The 21525-nt window shown below is 41.1% G+C and overlaps 3 protein-coding genes across 4 annotated transcripts; all 3 read left to right on the forward strand.

Annotated features, from left to right (window-relative positions):
• Window positions 1–382: 382 nt before the first annotated feature.
• On the forward strand, window positions 383–11620 carry LOC118388589 (ras-related protein rab7-like). 2 transcript variants are annotated; one of them, XM_035777809.2, is made up of 6 exons: window positions 383–460; window positions 3278–3340; window positions 8194–8320; window positions 9451–9669; window positions 9966–10094; window positions 10245–11620. In XM_035777809.2, the coding sequence occupies exons 2-6, from the start codon at window positions 3288–3290 to the stop codon at window positions 10338–10340; spliced, it is 624 nt and encodes a 207-aa protein (XP_035633702.1). In that variant the 5' UTR covers window positions 383–460; window positions 3278–3287; the 3' UTR covers window positions 10341–11620. The 2 variants fall into 2 exon arrangements, with proteins under 2 accessions (XP_035633702.1, XP_035633701.1); XM_035777808.2 differs by having other exon boundaries at window positions 393–716.
• Window positions 11621–13099: 1479 nt separating this feature from the next.
• On the forward strand, window positions 13100–14305 carry LOC118388590 (histone H1.10). Its single transcript, XM_035777810.2, has one exon. The coding sequence runs from the start codon at window positions 13185–13187 to the stop codon at window positions 13767–13769; it is 585 nt and encodes a 194-aa protein (XP_035633703.1). The 5' UTR covers window positions 13100–13184; the 3' UTR covers window positions 13770–14305.
• Window positions 14306–15311: 1006 nt separating this feature from the next.
• On the forward strand, window positions 15312–21128 carry arpc4 (actin related protein 2/3 complex, subunit 4). Its single transcript, XM_035777811.2, has 7 exons — window positions 15312–15495; window positions 16385–16465; window positions 18908–19026; window positions 19571–19682; window positions 20017–20112; window positions 20332–20502; window positions 20589–21128. The coding sequence occupies exons 2-7, from the start codon at window positions 16463–16465 to the stop codon at window positions 20592–20594; spliced, it is 507 nt and encodes a 168-aa protein (XP_035633704.1). The 5' UTR covers window positions 15312–15495; window positions 16385–16462; the 3' UTR covers window positions 20595–21128.
• Window positions 21129–21525: the final 397 nt, after the last annotated feature.

Here is a 21525-nt window from a genome sequence, read left to right on the forward strand (position 1 = left end):
CAATGTTTTTTGGAGAATAGACAGTCATGCCAGGTATGCTGTTTTTTTTTCTAAAATAAAATGTTTTTTTTTTCCTAAACTTATTTTTGGCTGTTATCTGCTTATCTCCTACTGCTCATGGTGCTGTTTAGACTGGAATGTTATATCATATGAAATGAGGTATTGTAATTTGGAGAACTTCCAAAAATGGATTAATTTGCATCTGGACAGTCGTGGAGTAAACATGTCATCATTGCGTCTGTCTTTGTCTATATTTGGTACAGTCAAAGCCAAGGTATTTGCAACCTTGCTGAAGATGCACCTCTGATGCAGTTATTAAAGTGGGCGTGGTGTATGTATCCTGTTTGTGCGTGAAACGTTTTAGAGCAATGACGCAATAGTTGTTTTGGAGGAAGTGAAAGAGGAGAGGAAAAAAAATCAGTCTTGGAAAGAACCTCTGAGAAAGAAGGCAGAGCAAAAGGTACAAGCCAACCAAATCGGAACTGAAACTATAGCTAGATATTTGTATTTAAATTACTGTGGAGACAGTCTGAAAATACTCGTCGGGAAGCTGGATATCAGAGCGATAAGCAACGGCCACCAAGTCTGAACATTAACATTTTATCTGGCTAGCTTGCTAGCTATTTTGCCTGAGACATTTATTCAAATCCAGTAAGAATAGGCTGTCCTGAGACAGCAAGTCGGAAAACAGCGTTCTGGTGTGTTGGAAGTTGAAGGTAAGTTATATGATGTAACATTAGCTAGCTATGACAGCAACGTATGAGGGTCGTTATTTCTTACTAAGCGTTTGTTTACCGACGAGACAGGGGGAATGTGAGAAATGTGTGACCGTCAGTGGTGCGGCTTCTCTTGCAGACTCATTTAGCAATAGGTCGGGGACGGTCGCGGTGTACACGTCGAACCATGGCGTCGTGTCCGGCAACAACCGAGTCGCAAATGTATGATCTGTACCTTACGGATAACTATATCGGACGTTGTTTTAAGAGAAAGAGGGGATGGGTCAAAGAGACGGATAGATTGTGTGCGGGCGTGTGTCCGTCCTTGCATGTATGTGAATCAGGTGGTGGGTGCATTACTGCGTGTCAGACAGCAAAAAGAGCCACCCTTATTTTAAGATTATGAGTTAAAGGAAACTGATTTACAGTGTGTGTGGCATTGTTTGTTAGATATGTAGGTATGTCGTATGCAAATGAAGCGATTTTTAAAATTCATTTTCGGCAGCTGCCTGAGCTTGGGAAAATCTTTATCCCATGTGTTCCGACTTCTAGAATATAGTGTCATGGGTTGCAAATTAGAAGGCGATGACTGGGGTTGTTACAAGAAACATGTCAGTTATTTTCAGTTGGAGTGTTGGATCTACAATAGTTCCATTACAATCTAGGCATATATGACTGCTTCTACACAGGCAGCCAATTCTGATCGTTTTTCACTAATTGGTCCTTTGACCAATCAGATCATCTCTGAAAAATATTTGATGTGAAAAGATCTGATGTGATTGGTCAAAAGACCAATTAGTGGGAAAAGATCAGAATTGGCAGCCTGAGTGAACACAGCCATACCACAGATAAAACAAGCAGCCAGCTGTTTCACCATATGTTTAAATCTGGAGCATCCAGTTAGAATTTCCACTCCTTACCATCATGGTGAGGAGAGGAAACCCAGTGGCGGGCAGTGGGAGGGAATAGAGCAAGATGGAACTAGGCCCACATTCTGGGGTAGGGACATCCCAAGATGTATCTGCTAGCAGATACTCATAGACTTCCAGTCATTGCGCTAATGCTGTTTAGCATTGGCTCGCCAAAACTACCTCTAACTTCCTTCATACTGGACACCAAGACATACAAATGGTATCCAGGAGTTCATCTGACTCTGGGGAAGTACATAAAAAGGCAATCATCCTGAAGTATCCCTTCAACCTTACCACAGAGTTGAACATTCTTAGCACAGCATTTGCTTTATATTTGGGCAGAGCATCCATTGTTTGTCCTGACACCCAACACACTACCATGACTCTTCACATAACAGTATAAGGCCAGTGTGCATTTTTGTCACTTTATTGAGCTGTCAAGCTTCTATCTACTCAGCACTCACAGTAGAAGCGGTAACAGTTAGTTCACTCTCCTCTCTGACTGGTGTCGTTGCTTTGGGACGACGGTGTCCAGTCTTGCTGTAGCATGCTAAGGAAAGATAGGCTAATAGCCATGTAAATAGAGCTCTCTTCTGGACCAATAATGAAGAACTGCACCCCCCGAGCGTTTTCTCTTCATTTCAACTCCTTTTCGGTGGATTAAATGCAGATACAAATACATTCGTAAAAGGCTAATATCAGCAGATAATATCAGTCAACTGATAAGTCGGTCAGGCTCTATTAAGCTGACTGTTGGCCTGGCTGCTACGCTGTTTCCCATGATAAATACACTGAATTTGAATGGGTCACTCATGTCGTTGTTTCAGTATAGCATTGGGTAGCTTTTTTATGATGATAGGACTAGGCTGGGCTGACATGGTTCGCTCAAATGACACTGCACCAGGTGTGTGCCTTCTCTATGGCTCCATTGAGAGAGTATGCCCTCAGAAGTTGGGAGTATGGCAGTAGTATTGAAGTGTAATTGCAATCACTTATTAAAACTGCAGTCTGGGAATGGCCACCCTGCAAGTGATTGGGAAAGAGTAGAGTTTTATGGTTGAGTCATTCTCTAGCCTCTGTAACAGGAAACATGATCTAGTCCTCAGACTCACTTCCTGTGTGTGTTAAGAGAGCGAATTAATGATGTCTTACTCGTGACTTGGCCAGTAGCTTAGGGAACGCATGACTGGAATGAATGGAGCTCAAGTCTGATTGGCTCATTGGAATAGCCCTGACTCGACACACAGATTGCTAAATCACACACATTATAGCATTGTCTTACACTCATTGTGCAGAGCTATGGATTTCAACCCCAACGATCAGTTTGAAACTATTGGAATATAAGATATCTAGATAAAAATCAAGTCAATATACTTGCAATAACGACTTTTGGTTTTAGGTAGGGCAGTGGTGTCAAACAAATTTTGCCCTGGGGCACCACATTCGTTCTTCATTATGGTACGTATCCCAGGAGTATCATACTGAATTTGCTTTTTCACTAACCTTTAGGGATTTAAAAGGAAACTCCCTCTAGGCCTACACCAATTAAAGGAGTTTAAATTGGTAGGGAGTAGTGAATGAGTACACGCGAAGGGGAGATTATTGGGACACAACCCTGATTTTTTTTGTGTGTGTGTGGTCTTTCCTCAGACACGACAGAATGACATCCAGGAAGAAAGTGCTCCTGAAAGTCATCATCCTGGGGGATTCTGGGTAAGCCACTGAGTATTGGTGTTCTCTTTCTGTTTGACCACAGTGTTTAGTCTTCTAGTTTGATCAGAGAATGCAGTTTGGGTGTGCCAGATTCATTAGAACTACAGCTTACTACAGTCTTCCTGTCCAACCAGACTGCTGTTGGTTGGTTGTCCCACACATCTACAGTGCCTTCAGAAAGTATTCACACTAAGGTTCACCGGTTTCCAGATTTTCATATCGTCATGCCGTCCTTTCATCCCGGATATAAGGTATTACTAGTTTAGTACACAAGGGGTCACCCAAAAAACCATTGGGTGTTTTTATTACCAGAATGCTAACATATTTAGCACAAGTAATATTGCATTTCCATGGAGGCTGTTAGCTAAATATGTTAGCTAAAAATAAACAAATTGCAAAGACAGGCAATCCAGCTCAGTTATGCATATTTAGGTAGGAGCTACTGAATGTACTTTTTGGTGAGTTTGGACCTTTACAAGTGAATGTGAACGAGAGAAATTGTACAAATGAACAAAGTTTTGACGCATGCCTGTCTGAGGAAGAACAGTACTGACTCTGGAGCAGCATGTGTACAACGCTGTGTCTGTGTGCAGTCTGGAGCCACAAGGGCAATGGGCCTGCTTGCTCTGCTCTGAGGAGAATACGGGCCTAGAATGTAGAGGAGAAAAAATGAAAGGAAATCAAGATGGTGGCAGCTGTACAAATAACTCATCCAAATGGCTTTAACTTGTCAAACACGGCAGACAGTGACACAACACAGTGCCCAGTCACCTTATTAATTCAGTCACTTACTTGGATAACTAGCAAGTTAAAATTAGGGGTCGCTTTAAATGCAGAATTGTGCGCTTTCACACAGGATAATAAATTTTAAAAAAGCATAATATCTTGCTGCGTTCTATAAACGCAGATGTAAAATGTTTCTTAATGCTTCTTAATGTTATTTCTTCTCGGCATCAGACCAATTTTGCGCTCTGACTGATGTTTAGCTACTTTTCTCAGGTACAGTATAGTTGCATGTGCCTGATCACTCTGTTGAAGCAAAAAAACACTGACTTTCAATATAAAAATAGACTCCTGTCAATACACAGCTGGACACACCTGCTCCTCCCGCTTTTTCCTGTTGTGTGATTTCCAACTGTTCTGGGAAACTATGGTAAGCTTCATAATGTGACCGGGGAAATGAAGAACGTAATCCGCTTTATCTCCTAACGGATTGCACAAGTTGACTGCAGATATTTACTTAAATAGCTACAAATATGAAAATGTATTGAAAAATGTCAAAGCAATAGTTACAATGGTATTGGAAAAAACCATCCCGTGGCTATTTCCAAATGCCCCGGTATACAGCCCAAGCCTAATTCATACCCCATAACTTTTCCCACATTTTGTTGCGTTACAAAGTGAGATTAAAATGGATTGAATTGTTATTTGTTTTGTCAACGATATACACGATCTTCCTCGATCTTCATTAAATAAGTATTCAACCCCCTGAGTTTTAGAATCACCTTTGGCAGCGATAACAGCTGTGAGTCTTTCTGGGTAAGTCCCTAAGAGCTGTCTACACCTGGATTGTGCAGCATTTGCCCATTTATTCTTATCAAGATTGTTGTTGATCATTGCTAGACAAGCATTTTCAGGTCTTGCCATGGATTTTCAAGCATATTTAAATCATAAATTAAACTCGACCAATTAGGAACAATTAACTGTCTTCTTGGTAAGCAACTCCAGTGTAGATGTGGCCGTTGTCCCGCTGAAAGGTGAATTTGTCTCCCAGTGTCTGTTGGAAAGCAGACAACCAGGTTCTTATCAAGGATTTTGCCTGTGCTTAGCTCCATCCTGTTTTATTTTTATATCCTGAACTCTCCAGTCCTTAATGATTACAAGCATACCCATAACATGATGCAGCCACCACTATGCGTGAAAATATAAACAGTGGTACTTGGTAATGTGTTGTATTAGATTTGCCCCAAATGTAACACTTTGTATTCAGGACATATGGTTAATTGCTTTGCCACATTTTTTTACAGTATTACTTTAGTGCCTTGTTGCAAACAGGATGCCTGTTTTGGAATATCTGTACAGGTAACCTTCTTTTCACTCTGCCAATTAGGTTAGTATTGTGGAGTAACTACAACATGGTTCATCCATCCTCAGTTTTCTCCTATCACAGTCATTAAACTCTGTAACTGTTTTAACGTCACTAACGGCCTCATGGTGAAATCCCTGAGCGGTTTCCTCTCCGGCAACTATATATATATTTATTTATTTAATTATTATTATTTCACCTTTATTTAACCAGGTAGACAAGTTGAGAACAAGTTCTCATTTACAATTGCGACCTGGCCAAAATAAAGCAAAGCAGTTCGACACATACAACAACAGAGTTACACATGGAGTAAAACAAACACAAAATTAAGTCTATATACAATGTGAGCAGGTGAGGTGAGATAAGGGAGGTAAAGGCAAAAAAAAGGCCATGGTGGCGAAGTAAATACAATATAGCAAGTAAAACACTGGAATGGTTGATTTGCAGTGGAAGAATGTGCAAAGTAGAGATAAATAATGGGGTGCAAATGAGCCAAATAAATAAATACAGTAGGGAAAGAGGAAGTTGTTTGGGCTAATTTATAGATGGGCTATGTACAGGTGCAGTAATCTGTGAGCTGCTCTGACAGCTGGTGCTTAAATTGTGAGGGAGATAAGTGTTTTCCAGTTTCAGATGTTTGTAGTTCGTTCCAGTCATTGGCAGCAGAGAACTGGAAGGAGAGGCGGCCAATGGAAGAATTGGTTTTGGGGGTGACCAGAAAGATATACCAGCTGCTATGGTGACGAGCGAGTTGAGATAAGGGGGGACTTCACCTAGCAGGGTCTTGTAGATGACCTGGAGCCAGTGGGTTTGGCGACGAGTATTAAGCGAGGGCCAGCCAACGAGAGCGTACAGGTCGCAGTGGTGGGTAGTATATAGGGCTTTGACGACAGAAAGGATGGCACTGTGATAGACTGCATCCAATTTATTGAGTAGGGTATTGGAGGCTATTTTGTAAATAACATCGCTGAAGTCGAGGATTGGTAGGATGGTCAGTTTTACAAGGGTATGTTTGGCAGCATGAGTGCAGGATGCTTTGTTGCGAAATAGGAAGCCAATTCTAGATTTAACTTTGGATTGGAGATGTTTGATGTGAGTCTGGAAGGAGAGTTTATAGTCTAACCAGACACCTAGGTATTTGTAGTTGTCCACATATTCTAAGTCGGAGCCTTCCAGAGTAGTGATGTTGGACAGGCGGGCAGGTGCAGGCAGCGATTGGTTGAAGAGCATGCATTTAGTTTTACTTGTATTCAAGAGCAATTGGAGGCCACGGAAGGAGAGTTGTATGGCATTGAAGCTCGCCTGGAGGGTTGTTAACACAGTGTCCAAAGAAGGGCCAGAAGTATACAGAATGGTATCGTCTGCGTGGAGGTCGATCATCGACTCACCAGCAGCAAGAGCGACATCATTTATGTATACAGAGCAGAGAGTCGGCCCAAGAATTGAACCCTGTGGCACCCCCATAGACTGCCAGAGGCCCGGACAACAGACCCTCCGGTTTGACACACTGAACTCTATCAGAGAAGTCGTTGGTGAATCAGGCGAGGCAATCATTTGCGAAACCAAGGGTGTCGAGTCTGCAGATGAGGATGTGGTGATTGACAGAGTCGAAAGCCAAGGCCAGGTCAATGAATACGGCTGCACAGTAATGTTTCTTATCGATGGTGGTTAAGATATCGTTTAGGAACTTGAGCGTGGCTGAGGTGCACCCATGACCAGCTCTGAAACCAGATTGCATAGCGGAGAAGGTACGGTGGGATTCAAAATGGTCGGTAATCTGTTTGTTGACTTGGCTTTTCGAAGACATTTAGAAAGGCAGGGTAGGATAGATATAGGTCTGTAGCAGTTTGGGTCAAGAGTGCCCCCCTTTGAAGAGGGGGATGACCGCAGCTGCTTTCCAATCTTTGGGAATCTCAGATGACACGAGAGGTTGAACAGGCTAGTAATAGGGATTGATACACCATCCAAATTTTAATTGATAACTCCACCATGCTCAAAGAGATATTCAGTGTCTGCTTATATTTTTAATCTACCAATAGGTGCCCTTCTTTGCAAGGCATTGGAAAACCTCCCTGGTCTTTGGTTGAATCTGTTTATGAAATTCACTGCTTGGCTGAAGGACCTTACAATTATCTGCATGTCTGTCTGGGGTACAGAGATGAGGTCGTCAAAATGCAACTTATTATGTGCCTTTTTTTTTTATTATGTGCCACAATTTTAGGCTTGACATAACAAAGGGGTTGAATACTTATTGACTCAAGACATTTCAGCTTTGCATTTTTTATTAGTTTTTAAACATTTCTAAAAACATAATTCCACTTTGACATGATGGGATATTGTCTGTAGGCCAGTGACTTTAATAATAGTATAATTTTTCAATTCAGGCTGTAAAGCAACAAAATGTGGAAAAAGTTAAGGGGTGTGAATACTTTCTAAAGGCACTGTATGTATCCATTTAATTTCTGACTTTTTTAATTAAACTTTTCCTCCCCCTCTCTCTTTCACACTGTAATCTGATGCTGCTGTATTCTCATTGTGTCACTGCATGCTCAGCACTGCAGAGGAGAACTCTGGACAGTGTGTGGGGCACCTCTGATGGGGTTTTAATGGTGTCTGGTGTCTCTCTGTTCCTTATTGATTTTGTCTCGAGGCATCAGTCATGGTTTCTCTTTCACCATTAGGACTGAATAGATAGATGGAATAATGCAGTCATCTTTAACACCTCTCTCCCCTGATTGTCCCCCCTTCATCTCTATCTCCCTCTCAGAGTTGGGAAGACCTCCCTGATGAACCAGTATGTGAATAGGAAGTTCAGTAACCAGTACAAAGCAACAATAGGAGCTGACTTCCTGACCAAGGAGGTGATGGTGGACGATCGGCTCGTCACAATGCAGGTACAGAAACATGGCCACAGCACCACTATCATAGCGACAATATCTATTAATAGCGTCACCATATAAACCGCACCGCCTGGCTGACACCATATTAACAGTATAACATAGGAGCACAACAGACATTTTCAGGCCGAGAAGACACATCAGAAGTGCCAGACAGGCACACAAATGAATTGACAATATTATAAGGACAGGAGGCCTGGATTTCCAGTATGGTGACCGTGAGGTAAGGTGATCTGTTTGGCATTCCCTTTCTTTACTAAAATACCCTTTTAAATACTGGGAAAATGCATGGTGGAGCCCGAAACCGGGTTAACCATGAAGAAAATTGCATGAGAAAAGCTCCAGAGAACCAGGTGTGAACAAAAATACAAAATTACGGGGCTTACTGAAATTGACTTCAGTTGCCGTTCAAAAGTTAATTTTGTACATTTCCTGAAAGCTGTAATACCAACGTGTTTCAAGCAGACCACCATAGTCCTTGTGCCCAAGAACATAAAGGCAACTTGCCTAAATGACTACAGACCTGTAGCATTCACGTCCGTAACCATGAAGTGCTTTGAAAGGTTGGTATTGGCTCACATCAACACCATTATCCCAGAAACCCTAGACCCACTCCAATATGCATAACACCCAAACAGATCCACAGATGATGCAATCTCTATTGCGCTCCACACTGCCCTTTCCCACCTGGACAAAAGGAACATTTATGTGAATGCTATTCATTGACTACAGCTCAGCGGTCAACAATTCAGTAACTTTACTGAATTGCTATTGCCCAAATGAAGACGACCCGAAGTTCATTAACGACAATATTGTAATAGTTTTTAAGGACGTCTGACATACGGTCTGATTTACATACTGAGGAAAGACAAACAACTTGTCATGCCAATGGGTGATCGGTGTGATTTGATCAAAAGTTGATTTATAAAGTACTCTTTTGGTAGCACTGATGCTAACTTCATGAAGTGGCAACCAAACATGGCTGATTACATGACACAGTGAGTGGGATTAGTTTAAGATCTTAGTTCAGAAAATATGTTGCCCAACAATAGTTAATCCTCTTGCCTTCTGTCACTGTTTCCCTCCCTCTTCCTTTCGTCGCTCCCTCCACTTGTCCTCATGGTCAGATCTGGGACACGGCAGGGCAAGAGAGGTTCCAGTCTCTGGGTGTGGCGTTCTACCGTGGGGCAGACTGCTGTGTGCTGGTGTTTGACGTAACTGCCCCCAACACCTTCAAGACTCTAGACAGCTGGAGGGACGAGTTCCTGATCCAGGCCAGTCCCAGAGACCCCGAGAACTTTCCCTTTGTGGTGCTAGGCAACAAGATCGACCTGGAGAACAGACAGGTGGGTGACAGATTGTTATAGGTGTTAAAACATCTCATGTAAGTTACAGGACCTAATGCTACTGTTGCTAACGTCATCTCCACTGGTGTTTTTAATAGATATAATTTAATAATTTCTTAGTTGCAGGGTATTCTCTAATGTATGTGTTTCAAAGTATTGATGATGCCACTTTTTCAATCATTGAATTGGAATTTCAGTTTTCCTGAATTGACTGCCCTCAATTGGAATTGAGCCTAACCCTGGTCTCCTCATTGATCTCATCTGATGTTTGTGAATGTCTTTCCACCCACACCCAGGTGACGACCAAGCGGGCTCAGGCATGGTGTCAGAGTAAGAACAACATCCCCTACTTTGAGACCAGTGCCAAGGAGGCTATCAACGTAGAGCAGGCCTTCCAGACCATTGCACGCAACGCCCTCAAACAAGTGGGTGTCCAGGAGAGGGAATGGGTGTTTTGGGTTTTTGGTTTTGTTTACCTTTTTGGGGGGGTTGGGAACTTAAGTAGAAGAGCAAAACTTAGATTCTGGTTTCTCCATCTTCTCATCCTCATTCCCTCTTTTTTTTTTTCTTATCAGGAAACTGAGGTGGAGCTGTATAATGAATTCCCGGAGCCCATCAAGCTAGACAGGAATGACAGAGCAAAGACTTCAGCAGAGGCCTGCACCTGCTGAGGGGGAACATGGACTATCTTCTGTCTGGCTTTCTGGAAAACCCTTCTCTCTCCTCACCTGTTCCCCTTTAGGGAAACGACTGCATCTCTGGTCTCTAGACCCATGTCACATCCCCCTCCCACCATAATCACACTAAGTTCCCAGTTACACACACAACGAGTATATTGCTCCTCACATGCACCCCTAACACACATTCCAATGCCCAAAGATCACGAGAGAAGAATTTGTAGATCCCTGCCTGCCTGCCTGTTCCTGAATCCATATCATGAGTGAACCCACAACCTGGCCCACCCACCCTGTCTAACTGTGTCCCCTCTTGGCCTCTCAAATTGGGGGGACCAGATGGAGCCATGTCCTAAGAATGCAGTGGGGAACTCTAGAAGTGATGGCTGATGCTTTTTTACATGATTATGATATCTTTGCGTCATTGTCCTGAGACTTCTTATCCTGTATTTTCTGTTTATCAGGAATTTGTTTTGACTTGAAGTTCTATATTGCCTACCTAGCTCTTGTCAAATAATCAGCTGAATTAGAAGTTATTTTTGTTCTTATTGGCTGTCTAAGTTTAAGCCATCAGAAGCTTATACTTTTTTTGCACTTTGTTTTACTGTTTTTTGGGGTGGTGGATTTAAATGTTGAACTCTGATTTGGGCAGTGTCTGCTAGACCAACAACAAGCCACAAACAACAATACTACTCCCACCATACTTATCTACTACCCCTAGGAAGCCTGTTGATGCTATAAAAATACCAACAGAAGGCTAACTACGCCCTTTGTAGGAACTGGAGTGCATTGGTTGGTTTAGTAGCCTCATGTTGCAGGGGAAATATTTATAAGTAGGCAATGACGAGAGAAGCTGAGCACACAAACACAATGAAAGACAAGAACTTTATCCATAAGATAATAATACTATTTGCTACTTAATACTACTAGAACTACTGCTACTATGTCCTTTGTCAGCCATCTTGTTTCAAAACCAGAATTACAGCTCTGTCCCTATTTACATCTGTCCACTTATGTCTATTCCCTGTCTGTTTTTCTGCCTGCTGGTAGCTCAGTATGGCAAGAGTGCTTAATATTACTTTAATAGATTGTGTGCAACTATTGTGTGTAGATATAATAGGGACAGATGATGAAACATAATTGGATGAGCTTTCTATCAATTAAACAGTCAAAGGATTTGCCCTCTTAACAAAATAATCAGTGTTATGCCAATGAATTTGTTGAAAGTAAGTATTGGGATTTCAAAAGTAATAATAAAAATGTTGAATATAAACATGGTTTATGGTTGATTTATTTCCATGTGTTTTAAAACTGTTGGTGAGTGGTTGCATGCAAAGGTTGATGGGATAGAATGACATGGCGTTATATAGGGAGCATGTTTTATTTGATTAACTTGTGAAGACTGCTTAGCAATCTCCACTTTTACTCAAATGGGAAGTAAAATAGGTGAGACAGAGCTTGTTTTATAGTTACTTTAAAATCCCCAGTCATCCCTACCGTATCTTATAGGCTTATCGTTATTTAATGAATACTTTCTCCCTAATGCTACTCTTCTACATGTTGTATGATTGGAACCACATTTTAAAATGATTTTTCCTAATTATGTGCATTAACTGGATTTGTTAGGAATGCCAATACATTATAATCAGGGTCAATTAACCTCTACAGGATCGGTGTCTCCCCTCCCCGAGGGACAGTTGAGCTAACGTAGGCTAATGTGATTAGCATGAGGTTGTAACAAGAAAATTTCCCAGGACATAAACATATCTGATATGGGCAGAAAGCTTACACTCTTGTTAATCTAACTGCTGTCCAATTCACAGTAGCTATTACAGTGGAAGAATTCCATGCGATTGTTTCAGGGTGGACAATAATGAACAAATGTATTAATAAACCAATTAGGCACATTTGGACAGTCTTAATACAACATTTTATACAGAAATGAAATGGTTCATTGAATCAGTCTAAATATTTGCACATACACTGCCATCTAGTGGCCAAAATCTAAATAGCCCCTAACCTGAAATAGTACATTATGGCCTTTTCTCTTGCATTTCAACAATGATGAAAAAAAACGCATGTGTTATTCTCCTACATTGATTTCACATTTATGCAAACTTCAAAGTGTTTCCTTTCAAATGGTATCAACAATATGCATATCCTTGCTCCAGATCCTGAGCTACAGGCAGTTAGATTTGGGTATGTCATTTTATACGAAAATTGGAAAATAAAAAGGGTCCGATCCTTTTAATAGTATTGGTGCCGCGCATGATAGGGAATAAATCTCGATTTGTCAATAGGCTGCCACGCGAGGGCGTTTGTGTTAGTTTACATGAATTAAACGTTTTGTGTTGCAGTGGTATTTCATTTAATCGGCATATCATTAATCCATTTCGAATGGCCATACTCTACACTGTTGATTAGAAAGTAGTATTTTGTCAAATAATTTACCGTTTTCAAGTATTTTTCTCCTGAAGTGGGTGCCCCCCTCCTATTTGGAGCTGCGTGTGTGGAGTGCCCTCTGCTCATTCACTGTTTTCTTTGAGATTTCGACATGGACTGGTGTGAGCGCAATACAGAACATAATGCATCGCTTAGGCTTCAGAAAAGTTGGTGGTTATAAAATAATGAAATTTCCAATTACGATAAAATCACCTCCAAACAAAAATCTGAAAGCACATATTCCAACATACCATTTCCGCACTCTGTGTTGTTGTTCCCAATCACGTCCGTTTGGTAGTTATATAGCCAAGCCAATCCACCACACACTCACATTCACAGCAAACCCGACGGTGATAACAGTGTATTGCAGAACTTCACGTTGGTTTCAAAGTAAACGTCATGGTGAAAAGCGACGTGGAGGTGACTATAAACGCGGAGGAGGCTCCAGTGGCAAGTGGGCCTAAACCAGCCAAGAAAAAGAAAAATAAGAAAAAAAAGAATAAGCCTGGCAAATACAGTGTTCTTGTGCTAGACGCTGTCAAAAAGTTGAATGAGCGAAGCGGTTCGTCTTTGGTAAAAATTTATAATGAAGCCAAGAAGGCAAGCTGGTTTGATGAGCAGAATGGGCGAACCTACCTGCGGTATTCTATCCGAGCGCTGGTACTCAACAACACGCTGATCCAAGTGAAGGGCATGGGGGCGAACGGTTCCTTCAGGCTCAATGAAGATAAATTCGCGAAAGAGGTACCGAAAAAGACTCAGTCCAAGCCAGCCAAGACCACCACGAAAACTGCCAAAGCATCGACTACCAAGAAGGCAACCGTCAAGCCAAAGGCGAAGAGCAGCCCGAAGAAGGCACCAGATGCAAAGAAGCCCGCGGCTAAAATGAAGAAGCTGGGTGTCAAAAAGGTGATCGCTGCACAGAAGAACAAGAAGCCGAAGAAAGCCAGCAAGCCACCAACCAAGTCACCGAGGAAGAAGTAGCCTTGTCGCTATCAAATACAGAACTTTATTTGAGATTTTTATTTTTACACATTTTTTGTTGTAGTTTTTTTTCTTACGTGGTTGGTTTCACTGGCATACAATGCATAATCAACGGATTATTATAGGCTAACAGTTGTTTTCTATGTTTATTCTCTGCAAGGCAATGATTGGCTCAGTGGCGTATTGTCAGAGGGACCATGAGTGTAGTGTTGCTTTGAATAACAGGCAACGCCCCCAGTTTTATGTTGTCACTTGTCAGTTCCAGAGATGCCCTGCTCTGCTACAAAATGTTACATTGTAACAAATATGTTTTTACTTTTACCCAAAGGTTTCCCCTTACGGATATGACCAGGAAATCCTAATCGTGGCTCTTCATTCTTTTCGAGGTGGCTGACAACATTGCGAAAGTGTATTTGTAATTCTGAGAAACTGATGGTTTAAAAGACTTTGTCTATTTGATGAGCATTGTATTGTCTCTTCGGTACACGTGGCATTGAAGTGATTGTTAATCTCTGTGAATAAATACCTTAAAACGGTCTTTTTTGCATTTTGTGACAAACATAAACATTTCTATTTAAGGTGTTAGATTTGAATGTGAGGATAATTTCCTACACTGTCTGTTTACTATATATAGACCAATGTCAGAATACTATTGAGTATCTCATATTTAATTATGCATGGACTCATTTGTTTTTCAATGAGACAAGAAATCTCAATGAGTTTCTCCCCATATTGTTCAGCTTCATATTTTCTGGATGCTAACGCGCTAAAGCGCCCCTAAAAAATCGGGATTAATTAAAATAATTACATCAAAAATACAAATGTAATGCACTGGACCCTTACTTGTCCTGTATTAGCAGACAGATATAATTATGTGGCGCAGCAAAAACTTGAGTGATTTGGAGCACATGGTATTAACAAACTGGTAATCTTTCTTGTATTTTGTTTCATTGAAAGTGTATATCATGTCTCAGTTTTTAACTACACAGCTAACCATCCTAAAATCTGGATAGGTGTTAGGTGTAACGTTGACATTAGCCAATAGGCCTGCTATGCTACGCTATATTTGGTTATGTTACATAAAATGCTAATTAACTAACTTTACTAAACGAGCACCATTATGAGAAGTGATCTGTTTGTGATGAGTAGGACTATTAGGTGTAGGATCTTGGTGTTATTGTGAATGATTGGAGCAACCCTTGGTTCTAAAATGACGGCGCTAAGTAAACTTTGATTTAATTAGCTTGAACACATGGTTACAATATACCTTATTTCAGAATAAAATCAAACAGAGCGGTGGACTATCAATGTATATAATTGATTTTCATAGATTTAATAAAGTAGTGAACATAAATCGTTAATGTGCAGGCAATTCATTTTAAAACAGCCATACAAATCTAGCTTTTAGTGTGGTGTATTCATGCATCTCAAACTCTAAAATATATATATCATTTTAGAAACTATAACCTAAATGCATTATCTCCAACTTGGCCCAATTTCCATTTTCCCACCCCGACATAGCCTACCAAGCTAGAACTGGCCCTGCGTCTCAACCAATAGCCAATATAGGCTAAATATCCCAAGCAGGGCTACAGCAACTTCCAGAAAGGGTCAGGCTCTTTCTTGGGCTTTGTGGTGGCTACTCTGGTTTGGGTGTCCTCGGCAAAATGGTGTCGCTGTAATCAAGGAGTCACATATCGTTCTGGGTTCCACTGTGCAAGAGCAGGTCTGTGGAGTTTTATGAACATTGACGCAGACACATTAATTTATATATATATTTCAATGTTCTGATGTTCTTAATTTGTCAAGCCTCCAACGGGCCTCTGCAGTGCATACATGTAGCCTACATATTTATTTGGTTTGTCATTCTATTTTTTTTCTATTACTACACAGCATCTTCAGAGTCTCTCATTCTCTTCTGTTGTCAGTTCACATGACATGTATTTAGTGGCGGCTTGAGTGTAGGAGCTAATTACACAACAGGGCAATTTACATTTGTAACGGTACAATCGTTTTCAAGATCATATGTAGTTTAGTCAATTTACACAATGGGCTTGCACACTCAACAAATGCAAATATCTAATGGGACAGAATCTGGCTCTGGAGCAGAAGCTTGCACACTGCAGCTCTTTTAGAATCACAAAATTAAATCGTTAATAATACAGAATCAGATTATTGTACCATAAAACCCACTAAGATTATGGAAACAGACCTTCGTAAATTTCCCCCCTATTGGCAAAATAGTGGAGAGATCCTTTTACCTTATAAGGAAGAAAACACCAGTCAGACACGTTTTAGAATAATGAGACAAAAATCCTTATCATTCAGTTTAACCATTTCTAGATTGAGTACTGTTCTCATATGAAGAATGAGAGAACCCAAAATAAATCAGAATTCTATTTTATATGAACATTTTGCTGCTTGTGAATCATATTATTGTTCTCATCCTATGTAAATTGGGAAATTGTGTAACCAAATAATGAAAACCACCAACAATTACTTGAAAAAAATAAAATACAAGTATTACATGTTTGTCTGCTACATTCAAACAATTAATTGTATGGACAAATCTTTGTCTTAACGAAATAGGCTCCCCTATGAAGTTTTGTACATAGTGTGTTCCAGTGAGCGCAGAGGGTCACGGAAGAGCCTTGGCAAGTGTACTTCCGTCTTCCCCCAGCGGATACAGAGAAATGGTAAGAGAATGTAGCTATCATTTTTACAATAAAAATAAAGACATTTCGACATTATTTCAACATCAGTCATACGATGAGCAGTATGTCGAGCCTTGCTTGCGTAAATGTGTATGTTTATTGCTAGATTTGGTTTGTTGGCTAGCTAGCTTAGCTAACGTCAGTTAGCATCCCCACCCAAAAGTGAGAATCAGTTTTTAGCCAGTGATGTAGCTAGATACAAGGTTAGTTTGTTAGTTTGGAAGTTAGTGTCAAATACTGTAAACTAAAGTATCCTTTCAAATGTATACATAAATATAAACATACATTTTCGGGTAACTATTAGCTAGCAATCTGTAATGGTGAAGCAGGGAGCTCACGTCTGTAATTTTACGTATCAATCAAGCTGGTATATAAAAAAAATATATATATATTGCCATGAGTAAAGATCCCCATGCCACATTGAAAATATATGGAAGACAAGCTGGTAGAAGAGGCTAACTAGTTAGCAGAGATCTCTAATCTCAGGCAGCCAGCCTAGGTTTTTAAGAGGTATGCTGTCTCAACATTTGCTTTCATTTGTCCTCACCACCTAACTATAGCTAGTTATGCACTTGCATCTCGCCTGAATTATTTTGCTTTGCAGTAGGTAGGTCCAAAGTCGAGATTTCTCTTAATTGCACTTCACACACATAGGGTTGCAGTAAGACTTGCCCACTGAAATGTCCGTCGACGGGGCTGTAGTGGAGCGGGTTTGAGAGCTTCAAGTTCCTTGGTGTCCACATCAATAACAAAACTATCATGGTCCAAAAACACCAATCCAGTCGTGAAGAGGGCACAACAACGCCTATTCCCCCTAAGGAGACTGAAATTATTTGGCATGGGTCCTCAGATTCTCAAAAAGTTCTACAGCTGCACCATCGAGAGCATGGTTGCATCACAGCTTGGTATGGTAACTGCTTGGCATCTGATGCAAGGTGCTACAGAGAGTAGTGCGAACAGCCCAGTACTTCACTGGGACCAAGCTTCTTGTCATCCAGGACCTCTATATATGGCGGTGTCAGAGGAAGGCCCTAAAAATTGTCAAAGACTCTAGCCAGCCAAGTCATAGACTGTTTGCTCTGTTACAGCGCAGTACCGGAGCGCCAAGTCTACGTCCAAAAGGCTCCTTAACAGCTTCTACCCTGCAAGCCATAAGACTGCTGAACAGTTAATCAAATGGCTACCCAGACTATTTGCATTGACCCTCTTTTTTACACTGCTGCTACTCGCTGTTTATTATCTATGCATAGTCACTTTAGCGCTACCTACATGTACATATTACCTCGACTAACCTGTACCCCTACACGTTGACTCAGTACCGGTACCCCCTGTATATAACCTTGTTATATTGTGTTACTTTAGTTTATAAAAATAAAAAAAGTTTGCAAATATTTTCTTACTTAAAAAAATAAAATAAAAAAACTTGCTTATGAGTGAGGATCAAGGTAAGGTCTACTACACCTGTTGTATGCCTCGCATGTGACAAATAACATTTCAAATCAAATGTTTTCTCGGCCCAAATCAGATGCAGACTGGATTGAAGTAGCTAGATATTGTCATTCTGAAAATGCATGTAGTGGCAGTGCACTCGACTGGCCCCAGGCCAGAGCCAATGTGTACACACCATCCTTATCTACTATAGGCATTATTCAATGTAAAACATAGCAAACATTTCTAAAAACCTGTTTTTGCTTTGTCATAATGTGGTATTATGTGTAGATTGAGGGAGGGGAAACTATTTAATCTATTTTAGAATAAGGCTGTAATCAAAAAAGTCAAGGGGGAACTTGCTTAGTTAAATAAAATTAAAGTCAACATTATTGTTTTGCATTTGGGTTGTTAGGCCTATTTGAGTTTTTACTGACTGTGTTTGAGTTTCTGGGATGGTGAAACCAGTGTTGAGCTTTTAGAAGACGCAGTATCAAATACGTACTGCTGAGCTGTGTTGTCAGCCCAACCATGAGCCATTGCTATGGAAGACACAGTATGCCAAGAATTTTAGCTGCAGGTCTAGGCCTGCATGCCTGACAGTACTTTTGCCCTCAGTTTGTAAGGAGAGGTGGTGGTGTAGGAATAAGGGTAAGGGCCTTTTTAGCTAATAGTTTTAGAGGATAGTAGGGTGGAGTGAGGCGCTATTTGGTGGTAAGAGGCAGAGGCTGCGGTCCAGTTCACTCCCCCTCTTGGATGTAAAATAGGATTTAGGGAAGGGGCATCTTTGTTATAGTAGCTAAGTAAAGCGTGGTAGGGGTATTTGGTGGAGTGTATGGGAGATATCCCCTGTCGTTCTGCCCCTGAACAGGCAGTTAACCCACTGTTCCTAGGCTGTCATTGAAAATAAGAATTTGTTCTTAACTGACTTGCCTAGTTAAATAAAGGTAAAATCTTCTAACTTTTTTTTCTCCTCTTCCTCTCTTTCTCCCTCAGACAGCAACTCTGCGCCCGTACCTCAACGCTGTGCGTGCCACGCTGCAGGCCGCCCTCTGTCTGGAGAACTTCTCCTCTCAGGTGGTGGAGCGCCACAACAAGCCAGAGGTGGAGGTCCGGTGAGTCCCTGTGTGTCTGTCTGTGTGCGGGATAGTGTGTGTTTTCGGGTATTTGACCTTGCAGGTGTATGTTATCCCCCTCAGGAGAGTGTGTTTGACCTAGCACGTGTATGTTATCCCCCTCAGGAGAGTGTGTTTGACCTAGCACGTGTATGTTATCCCCCTCAGGAGAGTGTGTTTGACCTAGCACGTGTATGTTATCCCCCTCAGGAGAGTGTGTTTGACCTAGCACGTGTATGTTATCCCCCTCAGGAGAGTGTGTTTGACCTAGCACGTGTATGTTATCCCCCTCAGGAGAGTGTGTTTGACCTAGCTCGTGTATGTTATCCCCCTCAGGAGAGTGTGTTTGACCTAGCTCGTGTATGTTATCCCCCTCAGGAGAGTGTTTGACCTAGCACGTGTATGTTATCCCCCTCAGGAGAGTGTGTTTGACCTAGCACGTGTATGTTATCCCCCTCAGGAGAGTGTGTTTGACCTAGCACGTGTATGTTATCCCCCTCAGGAGAGTGTGTTTGACCTAGCACGTGTATGTTATCCCCCTCAGGAGCAGTAAAGAGTTGCTGCTGCAGCCAGTCATCATCAGTCGTAATGACAAGGAGAAGGTTCTTATCGAGGGCTCCATCAACTCAGTCCGAGTCAGCATCGCTGTCAAGCAGGTCAGTGAGACTACTTATTCCAACGTATTTAACTTGTCCTTCGGTGCAGTTGACATGCTTGATTTAGGTGACTTTCATGCTTTATTCATATTTAGGGATCTTTTTCTCAGTCATTGTCGTTACCCTAACAGAAGTGCAGAGATGTAAGCTCAGCTGTACCCTTGTCCCCCTGTTATGTGAGGATGATTGTTTGCTGGTTTGTCATAGACATGAAATGTATACTGTGATTAGTTGTTTTTTACTACCTGGTGTATGATTGCTGGCTTTTAGAGCTGTAGCCTGTGATTGGTGGGTGCTAAGTCTGACTGCTGTGTGATTTGCTGTGTCCCTGAAGGCAGATGAGATTGAGAAGATCCTGTGCCATAAGTTCATGCGCTTCATGATGATGAGAGCAGAGAACTTCTTCATCCTGAGGAGGAAACCAGTGGAGGTGAGAAATGAGAGGGACTGGTGGTGCAACCAACAGCTTGAGTTGAAACATTAGGATAATGTTTGTTCCCCTCTTAGAGAACTCAAGCGGTCATATTTTCACACTTTCAAATAAAATATTTACATAGAAAACAATTGGCAGTGCAAAGAGCAAAACTGCCTCCGTGTTACTCATCATTCCCCTCCTTTATCTCTCCCCCTCTCCTTCATTTGTCCGCAGGGCTATGACATCAGTTTCCTCATCACCAACTTCCACACAGAGCAGATGTACAAGCACAAGCTGGTGGACTTCGTCATCCATTTCATGGAAGAGATCGACAAGGAGATCAGTGAGATGAAGCTGTCTGTCAATGCCAGGGCCCGTATCGTCGCTGAGGAGTTCCTCAAAAACGTGAGTCCTGTCTGTCTCTTTTACTTTCTGTCTTTTCACCTAGAAGTTTTCATTTGACCTGACATCCATGTTTTCGACTTACGCAGTTCTAGGAAAATTCCCAAACATTCCTTACGCTGATCACAACTGTCAACATGGTTTCTTGGAGGGTGCACATCACAGGACAGAGAGAGAAGGGGCAGAAGTGTGACCAGTCAATCGCAGTCAAGAAAGTAAAGACTCGTCAGACCAATGGGGTGTGGCCCTTCATTAAGGTATCCCTGTGCTCAAAAATATTGATGTTTGTACATAATGAATATTCACAGCCTCATTTAATTTCTGCTTTTAGAACAAAGCTTTAAAATCAGGGTGGGTCCTTAAAATGAAACCCTAATCAATATTAATGAGCACAGGGAAATTCATTTTTTTTTTTTTGATAATTTACTTTTTTTTAAATATAAATATTATATGCACACCATTTTTTTTGCTATGTTTTTGTTACAACAAACATTCAAACCTGAGGAAAAATGAATTGGTGCACTTGTTTCTTGTCTTAATACACACAGAGCAGACTCTATCATTGATGGAAATTATTGTGATGATAATAATAGTGCTGGCAGTGATGATGAATAAACCCCTTTATTGTTTGTTTGCATTTTGGTGTGTTATTTATGGAAAAAAGACATTACACTACATTATTTTAAATGGCATATATTATTATTATTATTAATTAATCATTAACTATTTACATAGGGGGGAATTCCTACATGGGACTTATTTATTTTTACCGTATTCTAACTTTGAACTTAAGCATGGGGAAATGCATGTGCCAGCCAGGTTTTCGTTTGGGATGGAGATTGCAGAAATTGAGGTGTTTACAGATATGCTTATTCTGACTTTGACTTGAATTCCACAACCTTTATGCGTGTGGAACAATGAAGGTCGAGTAACCTGTCAGTTCCAAGTGGAAAAGTGACTTTTTTCAGACAAATAACACCATTCTCCATGCCCTATAATTTACAAATTGATAAGGGCTAGGTAAAT

Source organism: Oncorhynchus keta, chromosome 10, assembly GCF_023373465.1.
Source record: "Oncorhynchus keta strain PuntledgeMale-10-30-2019 chromosome 10, Oket_V2, whole genome shotgun sequence".
Lineage (NCBI taxonomy): Eukaryota > Metazoa > Chordata > Actinopteri > Salmoniformes > Salmonidae > Oncorhynchus > Oncorhynchus keta.